Source organism: Oncorhynchus keta, chromosome 19 (genome assembly GCF_023373465.1).
Source record: "Oncorhynchus keta strain PuntledgeMale-10-30-2019 chromosome 19, Oket_V2, whole genome shotgun sequence".
Lineage (NCBI taxonomy): Eukaryota > Metazoa > Chordata > Actinopteri > Salmoniformes > Salmonidae > Oncorhynchus > Oncorhynchus keta.
In genome coordinates, this window is record NC_068439.1 from 69,188,600 (window position 1) to 69,199,385 (window position 10,786).

Sequence of the window (10,786 nt, forward strand, 5' to 3'; positions counted from 1 at the left end):
TGTGCTGTATACTTTCACCTTAGCTGTGTTCTTAAAAGTAAACTGGCCAGATTCTGTTTCTTAATGACGTTACTGTGTATTTGCTTGTATTACACAAATAAATGTAAAGTTACCAAACACAGCTTTAGATAGTGTCTTGCAAAAGTATTCAGACCCCTTGGATTTCTTCACATTTTATTGCGTTACAAAGTGTGATTAAAACGGATTTAATTATATATTTTTTCAACAATCTACACAATACTCTGTCAGTGTCTGAAAAATACAAACTTTATTTTTGATTAATAAAAATGTAATAAATAAAATATCGTAATTTCATAAGTATTCAGCTCCCTGAGTCCATACATGTTAGAAACTCTTAAGGAGCGATAACAGCTGTGAGTCTTCTTGGGTAAGTGTCTAAGAGCTTTGCACACCACGATTGTTCAATATTTGCCTATTTTATTTTTCCTTGTAAATATTCTTCATACTCCGTCAAGATGTTGGGGATCATGGCTAGACAGCAATTCAAGTGTTGCCATAGTGTTTCAAGCAGATTGATACAACTGTTAGTTATATATATTTTTTATTAATAAAAATAAAAAATATACATTTTCCTTACATTTTGACAGAGTATTTTGTGTATATTGTTGACAAAAATAATATAATTATATCTGTTTTAATCCCACTTTGTAACACAATGAAATCCAAGGGGTCTGAATACTTTAGCAAGGCACTGTATATTGTATTTAACTTAAGCATCTCTCTGCCATAGGGCCCCTGAAAGTAAACACTCACTTTGTTTCAACTAGGGGGTAATCAACCGGATGTCTTTTCCAAACTATTTAGACATTTATAAATTAAGTGAAAGTAGAACGGTAACAGGATGTAGGTTGTGTACCTCCCTGCTGATACTGTATGTTGTCTCTTCAGAAGGGACAAGGGGAGCCGTCGGCAGACAGTAACCAGTGAATTTAGAAAACAGCTTGCTTCCTTTTTCTGGAGCCAAAGTGCAATACAGCAAATTCCAATGTCTCTGTGAGCATATATCAACATTCCAATGTATAATAATGCATTAATAAAAATATATTTCTAGATTTTACTGGGTGGTCAAATATTTTACTTATTGGATATAATAATGCCTTGCTGCCTGCAAACTGGTCCATCTTTAGTTAGATGTGTCAATTTTAGATGTCTTCCCTTCTCCAAGTGAGATGACAGATTCAATTGGTCTTTAAACAGTCTCTGTATTTTGTATGGTAACTGTAGGTTCCTTTGTGTAATTTTACAGCTGAGAAGCAGGTTGGAGCAATAAGCTGAGCACTAAGACCTGTTTTGTCCTGCATATGACCTAATGTGATTTCCATCTCCCTTCCCTCCTTGGAGTCTCATTTCTGCCCTGATAATGTTTTAGTCCACTGTGAAAAGGAGATACTTTCCATGCAGTGTTCCGTGGATGTGGTAATTGGCAACACCATGTACATTCCCACTGGTCAGAGCCAGCTGGGTCAGAGCCATCAGTGGAGACTAATAGCTGGCCCCTGTGAACAATAAAGCTTGTGTTTCTGTGAGCAATCCAGAGACGGAATGGTCCTTGTCCTCAGAATACTACTCTACCCCGTGGCCCTGACAGAGATCTGATGAATAGTGAGAGCAGCAAAGCTCAAGGTTACACCACTCACAAGTTAAAGAGTAACTGTGAGGGATGTTATGTAATTCTTTCCTTTGAGAAATAATAAATTCAATGGAATTACGCCTGGGCGGCATTTCATAGTTCATGTGTTTCTTTGTTTTTAACGAGTTTAAGATTAGCTTTTTTTTTTTTTTAGTCACGACAATTTATTGGTATTTTTACTGTTGAATTGTTACAGTTGGTGACTTGTTTGTATATGCAGAAATAGCTGCTAGACATTAAAAAACAGTAAGGAGAACAATTTGTTAATTTACCTGTATAACCTTCAGGCTTTAGGTACATATCATCAGTATATTGTACTATTACCAACCTTGTTGTAATATCACCAAATCTAAAATGTTAGGTCACAATTTATCATAGGCTATTAAAAAATTACAACTCAGAGAAAAACATTCCCTCTTTGGTGTACAAAACATTAAGAACACCTGTTCTTTCCATGATCAGGTGAAAGCTAGGATCCCTTATTGATGTCACTTGTTAAATCCACTTCAATCTGAATGATCAAGACAAAATATTTCAGTGCCTTTGAACGGGGTATGGTAATAGGGTGCTGGGCGCACCAGTTTGTGTCAAATACTGCTACGCTGCTGGATTTTTCACTCAACAGTTTCCTGTGTGAATCAATACCAAGTGTATCAGTTTCCTGCTACCTTGTTACTTTGAGTGGGTATGTCCTGTAAATAGAGTTCTCTAAATGTTTACAAAAGGTTGGTCACTACTTGTTTATCCCACCTTGAGAGATTATATTTCTAAAAGAGCTTCAAAATATTGACAAAACTATTCCGGAGCTCTGTGTTTGGACACCCTATCTCATAAACAAAGTCTATTCTATCCGTATAATGGACATTCGGTGTTACAGCGTGATTGATATTTAAAGGCAATGTCCCCCGTTAGCGGAGACTGCATATGTCGGCTCAATCGGAAATGACCCAAAACCTTTAACGCTTCAGTCCTAATGCTGGTTAAGTAGGCTCTGCCAGGGGCACACACTTAAACAAGCACCGGTCATCTGTTTCCATCTGTTAGAGTACATAAGCAAATGTATGTTTATGCTCAAACTGGATCGCAGACCAAGAGCTTGACGGCAGCGACTGTACACGAGACTTACCAGTGCATCATTTCTAGTTTTAGCCATAGGATAATACATTTACAGTATTTTCCCTGAAGTTTCAATAGCGAATTTCATATCAAACTGCAGTATTTAGAAAGAAAAATCTGAGAGCATTGGTGAAATATCCATTCACCATATCCCTGTTCAATTTGTACTCAGACTAACTAGAGTTGAGCTCTTCCCTTGAATGCTGTTGGTGAGAAGAACATATCCAATGGTGAGCTTTGCATCATGATTGCAGCCAGGGATCTCTCAGTCTCCCAAACAGAGCCATCACTAGCCCCAGCATGATTAACAGAGCCATGTGACCAGGCCCCACTGAAGCTGAGTTGGAAATCTTGATACGTCCCTCTATAGCCGGGTGCACCTTCTTCCTCTCAGCAATATAGCTGGCCACCACCGATATGTCCATGTCACCTGAAAGAGAAACAGACACCGATTCTTTGACGTCAAGAACATTTTAATTTTCAACCCTCATGCAACAGTTCACCAACATTGCTTGGTCTGTAATGGTTATACAACAGAAAATTACCAAAGGGTTCCTGTTCATAAGGAAGTTGTGAGTCTGCAGAGAGGAGCTCACCAGAGAGGAGCTCAGCCATAGCGATAGATTGTCTGTGTCGCAAATGGTACTCTTTCCTTCCTGTGCCCTATGTAGTTCACTACCTTTGACTGGGACGCTGGTCAAAAGTAGTGCACTATACAGGGAATAGGGTACCATTTAGGACATAACCATTGTGTTGTAATCTGTTCAGTTCTGTGAGCTCACCGCTGTCATGTTTCAGGTTCTCCTCTTTAATCATGGAGAATCCGTCTCCTCCTTCCACCATGTATGAGGGCAGGACCACCTTGTATAGCCTTCTGTCGTCCAGAGGCTCATAGACTGGCACCCGGCAGTCCGTACAGAGCACACTAATACTCCTAGCGCGCTCCCCAGGGGGCCTTGACATATCATACTCTACATGAAATCCTATTGAGATTGTACAAGAGTGAAATAAAATCAGTCCAAAACACAGCGGGAGACCAAACACCTGTCCTCATTCCTCTTCCTCATGTAGGTTCCTCAATCTGTTGCTGGTCCTAACTTATATGTAACCAATATGTAACAAAATCTGTCGATTTGCCTATGGGCGGGGCACTTCACCCTGGTTGCTCCTGTGGATCGCTCTGGATGGGAGCGTCTTCTAGATGACTGAATGTAATGTAAATGTTGAGCTGCTTCACTGCGGGTAGATTGTATGTTTAAGATTTTTTTTAAAGATTGGTCCACCACCCAAAGGACATCCAGCCAACTTGACACAACTGTGGCAAGCATTGAGTTGAGTTCATTTTTACAGGGACAGTGCACATTATCAACGTTTCAGTAAAAGTGACGGTTTTAGCCAGCCGGCAAATTTTCAACCGCAGTCGCTGGGCAGGTTATTAAAAACATTTACAATTACAATAATACAGACAATCATTGAGCACACGCAGAGCAAAGTAGGACAAGCAAGATGTAGACAGAGCAAAATGGCACAAAAAGCAACAAGACAAAATCCATAAAAGCAACAGTGTTTCCACACCTCATAAGCTACAGACAACATGGAAAGCGACAACACACAGCTAGGGATCATGTTCATAAATCTGATTGACCTTTAGCCATGTCTTTCTGTTTTTTGTGAAAGTGTGATAGGTGGTGCAGTTATGTGTGTCTGATGGCAGTGTATTCCAGACATGGGAAGCTCTCACAGAGAACAGATTGACTAAAGGTGCTTTTCCTTAAGGGAACTATACAGTCACCTTTCATGGCAGACCTTGTGGATCTGCTGCCATATGTTTGGGTTTTCTGTTTAACAAAACTACTGAGTGGAGGGGGAGCCAGGCCATTTCCGATCTTGAATACAAGACATGCATCGGTATATTGCACAAGATTTTTCCAACTCAGGAGCTCATGCTTTCTGAGGATGTAACAGTGATGATGGCTATTGGGCTTCCTTTCAAGCACTTTGAGAGCCTTTTTGTAGACAGACTGAATGGGTTTTAATGTTGTACACCAAGCTTGGGCCCAACTAGTCAAGCAGTATGTTAAGTGGTGGAGTATCATAGATTTGAAGTACAGTTTTGCTACCTCTGTAGTAAAAAAAAATGTATAAATCATAAATTAGCTAGGTTGAATTTGGTTATTTGAATTACCTTTTTCACCTGCTTTTTAAAAGAGAGGTTGGAATCAAGTATGATACCAAGGTACTTAAAATCAGATACCACCTGGAGCTTCTGCCCTGACACATAGACATCTGGTTCAGTAGCATCAGTTGTTTGAGTCAACATTGGCCCGCATCCCTGTGGAATGCTTTCGACCATTTGTAGTTTATTCTCAGACGAATGAGGCTGTTCTGAGGGCAAAGGGGGGTGCAACTCAATATTAGGAAGATGTTCCTAATGTTTTGTACACTCAGCGTAACTGCCCCTGCATGATGTCATATTGTGACCCTCTGTACCAAATTTTAAAAAACAGTGTCTGATACCTGATACTTGAAGGAATTCCCCTGTGTTCCCTCCATATCTCCTGACGGAGTGCTCAAAAGTCTTCCTCAGAGTAGATCCCTTCAGCTGAACCAGATCATAGGTGCCTCCAAACGGCAACACAGCAATGAGGTCCTCCATCGTGATGGAACCTAACAAAAGACATTTCACTCAGTTTCCTCAGCATAAGCGGGAGTTTATTCTCTCTCTTAAACACACAGGGCCGGTTTCCTGGACACAGATTAAGACTAGTCCTGGAGAAATTGAAAATGTTTTTTTTTAAGTCCAAGACTATGCTTAATCTGTGTCCAGGAAACGGACCCATAAAGGCACACACACCGTTTCGACTCCGCTCATCTATGGATGACCGTATCGATCCCCCTTGGAGGATGCAGGAGCTAACATGGTTCCATTGAAGCTCATCTGCATATTTAATGTTGTGGTGTACCTACAGCGAAAAAAAGAGGATTTCAGTAGGTTACAGACTGGCCCAAAGGTACCTCCTTTGGTTAGCTTTTCTGAATACTACGAACTTACCATAGCGTCACAGATTAGGTTTCCCAGGTTGCACTCTCGGAACCTGCACTCTTCAAACGTTCCATTGAGATACACCAGGGTCTCCCCCACATACTGGGAGGAGTAATTTGCCAGGGCCTTTTTCCACTCGTTGACTTCAGCCAGAATACTGGGATCTGACAAGACGGAATCATATAAACTTACTATATATTCCATACAATATAAGAATTCTAATGCGCGTGTAGATTATAATGATCCTGATACTGATAATAACAGTGTGGACGTTTTCATGGTGAACTCATGCTTATCATTGTATTAAGATACAGTGACAGTGGACAAAGAGACATACTACTGATATATTACAGTATAAATAAAATATCACCATGCACTACAAGTATATCACCATGCACTACAAGTATAAAACTACTGTATATCACCATGCACTCACTGCTGATGCAATCTGAAGTCCATTTTACTGTTTACATCCCAAATGGCATCCTATTCCCTATATAGTGCACTACTTTTGACCAGAACTCCGTCCTTGACAGGACTAGAGGTAGAATTGATGTGCTTTGATTGGACAAGAAACAGGCTACGTTGTTATGGAGTTTCTATGGTGCGGAGGTTAGAGGGAAACCTCTGGCGCTTTCAATTACATTTCCAGCCTGTTGTTGTTGCTTTCATGTTAAGTTCTGGAATAAATCCACTCTAGGCTCCATAATTCCTTACAAAAACATGACAGTTTTACCAGATGCAAGTGTTCTGAAGAAAGGTTTCCTATGGGTCCTGGTCAATAGTGCACTATATAGGAAATAGGGTGCCATTTGGGATGCACTTACTGTCAACTTCCCCTCATTTTACTCAGCAGTACTGTACTCACCCTCTGGTACAGAGCTGTCCAGAAGGATGGGGTTGCCTGTGGACTGGAGCACGTTGCCAGCTTCGTCAAACGTCACCTTGAGGTAACCCAGATATTTCCCAAAGGCAAAGGCCTGCACCACAGGGACGTCACGCCCACCCTCTGACCTTACTATGACCGGGTAGGGACCTGCCGGGACCTCAGAGGAAGGCTGTTTTCCTAGAAACGGTGAATGTAAACCATTGAATTGATTAACATTGTTAATATCAGTCATCAGTTGCATTGTAGTCATGCGTACGAAAGCAGTGTTGCAATTTATACAACGCCTAAATGACCGTGGGGTGAATAAAGATTCAATGCAGTCTTCTTGCATTGCTAATTTCTGCGCTTTCCCACCACATAAGTGAACTGTATAGGCCTCCGTTCAAAGGGAAACCTTATAGCAATCACTTAATCACTCTCTTAGTCCCTCCCTTAGTCCTCTCTGGCTCAACTTAACCCACTCTCCCCTCCAGTTTATTGAACGTGCAGGTGTGGGAACCAGACAGTTTAACAAAACATTCCAACATTAATCATGGCTGCTGCTGTGGAAAAATCAGTTATTAGCACAGCTCAAGTTAACAAAGAGTAAGGCTATGATTGGCATCACCGGAGAACAGGTAAGGCAGGTGGCAGATACTCATCGTTTCAGCTTTTTGAAATTGCACTAAGGATGAGATGGTCACAGTCATGGGCCAGGAGCTGCTGAGGCATAAAGTACAAACATCTACTGCATGTGTAGCAGAAACAGCATGGTTAGTGTGTTGGCTGAGCTATTAGTGGACCTACTTCCTTGACAGGACTGGAAGAAGAATTTATGTCCTTTTGATTGGACATAAAACATGCTACGTTGTTTTGGACTTTCTATGGTGCTGAGGTTAGAAGGAAACCTCTGGCACGTTCATTTACATTTCTAGTCTGTTGTTGTTACTTGATTTCACTCTTGGATCACTTCTCTTCTTGAACTGCACTGTTGGTTAAGGGCTTGTATAAGTAAGCATTTCACGTTAGTCTACACTTGTTGTATTCGGCGCATGTGACAAGTAAAGTTTGATTTGATTTGAAAACTGCGAAGACAGCCAAGGACACATGTTCAGTTCTGGAATAAATCAACTGTAGGCTCCTTACAAAAACGATGACAGTTTACCAGATGGTGTTCTGAAGAATTACAGTGGCTAGCTACTATGATTGTAAATAAGAAAAGTAGCCTATAGAAAAAACATTATGCATACCTGTGTACAGAAAGGTGTTACTATGTCCTCCGATGACCACATCCACACCCTTTACCCTTCTGGCTATTTCTTTGTCTGTAACGAATCCAGAGTGACCAAGGGCGATAATCTTGTTGACCCCCAAAGTGATTAGTTTGTCAACCTGGAGCTGGAGAGCATCAATCTCATCCTCAAACACCAAGTTAGGTCCTGGAACAAAAAATGGTTTTACACCAGGGTCATCCTCAAATGTAGCTACGTATGGAAAGGCATCTCAAAATCAGATTTGCTCCAAGACAAAAATAGGAAGCAAATATGAAGCAACCTGGACAAAGTGATCAATATTGATTATTGTGAGGAGACAATGCCTGAATATGAATAACAATGTATTAAGTGAAGCTCAATAGAGGGATTGAGGAAAAGAGAGAGATTAAGAGAGGAAGACAGATGAAGAGGAGCTAGAACTTCAATCAATTGTACCTGTTTGTGACAGAGCAGGCGTCTCCTTTGATGTGTATCCCACCACGGCCACTTTCTTAGAGTCCAGATCAAATACCTTATAAGGGAAATAAAGGCCACTGATGCGAGGTGCTAGTGTGTCGTCTGCTTTGATGTTAGCACTGAGGACTGTGCACTTCACCTCCTGGAGAAACGGCTTGATAAGTCCCTCCACTTTATTGTCAAACTCATGATTCCCCAGAGCCTATAAAGATAGTTCAAAACCACAGGAGGCTGCTTACGGGAGAAAGGCTCATAATATTGTCTGAAACGGAGTAAATGGAATGGCATCAAACACATGAAAACCATGTGTTTGATGTGTTTGATACCATTCCATCTATTCCGCTCCAGCCATTACCACAAGCTCATCCACCCCAATTAAGGTGCCACCAACCTCCTGTGTAATCAAAACAAAGGTAAATGTCATCCCCAATATTTCACCTGTTAACAAAGTGTGCAACAAATCAGCCATAATGTTCAGTAGTTATTGTGCTGCCAAGTTCATCTTAGAAAACCAATAAACATTTTTAGATTAGTATATCGAATCGAATCAAAAGTAATATTTGTCTTCATCTAATGTCTACTAGCCTCTGCCACAGGCTGTCACCTCCCCTGGTTAGTGGAGTATAGGAGTAAAGGCTACATGTCTACTAACAACTGATGGAATTAAAAACATCTCTGTGATTGGACATATCCTGGGGTTGGCTTCCTAAACATAATATGAAGATGCCTGGAATTATTCCCGGGCCAGTGTCACACTGGGAATAGTAGTCCTTTGTCAGGACTAGTTTTACCCACTACCTCATTGACACCTTACTCCAGGTTACCCGTCCCTTGTACATCACAGATGTCCCCGTTGTACCTGTATATTTTCTTGTTGATGGGGGGGCTTTCAATTTAGGCTACTGCTATTGAGAGTTGTATCGTAGAATGCACAAGGTAAAATGACCAAATGTGGTAGTATATGGGCAGTTTTGCTATCTCATTCACTGATAGAATTTAGAGAGCTTTTTATAAACTGTCAGAAATGTCCAGTGGATCAACTACCAGCCCATGTTAGCTAGTTAGGCTAACCAGCTATCTAAATCTTGTAGTTATCATTGCCAGATTATGTGTCCAGAGGCCTCGACGGGCAGGGGGCCCTCATTGATTCTGTCACTCAGGTATCATAAGTTACTACACCGATACATTACAATATCTATCAGGACCTTTGCCACCTAGGAAATGTGTGTGACCGGACTTTCTCAAATAGTAGTTGAATACCCCAACACTAGCCCGTATTTATATGAATTCTTACCCAACTAGGACTAAACGGCTTACCATTGCATCGTAGCCAAGTTTGTTCATAAAATGTGCAGCCTCTGCTCCCTTATAGACATTAAACCAAACGGTTCCTTGAAATTGATCGCCTGCGTCCAGCAGCATCACATTTTTCTCTCGGTTCCGGATCTCCTTTATTTTCGTAAATCTCCGTGCCACCCCGGCAAAACACGGAGGCTTGGTGCATTTGCCGGAGTCCTTGCTTGTCTCCTCAACCCGTGCGTGGACATCGTTGGTATGAAGCAGCGTGAGTTCCCACTCTTCAGTACAAACATGACTACAGATGCAGAGGTATAATAAAATGCTCTTCACCTGCTCACGCACTCCCATTTTATCTGCTCGTTGCCCGCACAGTGTATTAGAACACTGAAGTTATCCCCTACTTTCAGTGACTGCACCAGAAGGCGTGGACACTGTTTTTCTCAAATCGTAGCATTTAAGAGAGAGAGAGAGTAATTTGGGCAAAATATTGTGCCTTTCCATTTACACATTCTATAGTTATAATATTGTAGTGTCTTTTACCACAGAGGTGTATACAGCATATAAAAAACATTTCTCGCTATCTGAATTGTTCAATTCAATCACCACCCACACACTGAATTATGGCATAGTTGCAGGATGTAGGGGTGCTGAAGCACCCCCTGATAGATCACAATTTAACATAAAAAATTGTTCTCACCAAATTACTGCACTAGGCCATTATGAGCAGAGAAAAATACTAATTGACAAAAATTCCCCCCACCCCAAACAATCGACAGCACCCCCACCCCAAAACATCTTCCCACTGCCATGCATTACAGCATAAAGATTAAGCACACTAAGCAGACATTTAGACATGCACCACTCCTCTTTGCAGTCACTCCACTTTCTCCCTCCCCTCACCAGTATATGTTTACAGTTGAAGTCAGAAGTTTACAAACACTTAGGTTGGAGTCATTAAAACTCGTTTTCCAACCACTCAACACATTTATTGTTAACAAACTATAGTTTTGGCAACTTTGTGCATGACACAAGTAATTATTCCAACAATTGTTTACAGACAGATTATTTCACTTATGATT

At 41.1% G+C, this 10,786-nt stretch overlaps 2 protein-coding genes across 7 annotated transcripts in view; one reads left to right on the forward strand and one right to left on the reverse strand.

Moving 5' to 3' along the window:
• The window catches only part of LOC118398778 (sorting nexin-14-like), a 22,082-nt gene extending 21,004 nt beyond the window's left edge, over positions 1-1,078 (forward strand). For all 4 annotated transcript variants that reach the window (XM_035794466.2, XM_035794468.1, XM_035794469.1 and 1 more), the window contains one exon: positions 910-1,078. In XM_035794466.2, coding sequence (XP_035650359.1) covers positions 910-948 — 39 coding nt within the window. In that variant the 3' untranslated portion in view covers positions 949-1,078. The remainder of the gene's footprint in view (positions 1-909) is intronic.
• On the reverse strand, positions 250-10,320 carry LOC118398779 (snake venom 5'-nucleotidase-like). Of its 3 annotated transcripts, none has more exons than XM_035794472.2 (9): positions 9,726-10,314; positions 8,388-8,463; positions 7,929-8,117; positions 6,679-6,876; positions 5,820-5,974; positions 5,622-5,730; positions 5,285-5,434; positions 3,550-3,750; positions 250-3,197 (listed from the first exon to the last, which is right to left on the reverse strand). In XM_035794472.2, exons 1-9 carry the CDS (start codon positions 10,053-10,055, stop codon positions 3,010-3,012), a joined length of 1,596 nt encoding a protein of 531 aa, XP_035650365.1. In that variant the 5' UTR covers positions 10,056-10,314; the 3' UTR covers positions 250-3,009. The 3 variants fall into 3 exon arrangements, with proteins under 3 accessions (XP_035650365.1, XP_035650364.1, XP_035650366.1); XM_035794471.2 differs by having other exon boundaries at positions 8,388-8,610; positions 9,726-10,309; XM_035794473.2 differs by lacking the exon at positions 3,550-3,750 and having other exon boundaries at positions 8,388-8,610; positions 9,726-10,320.
• Positions 10,321-10,786: the final 466 nt, after the last annotated feature.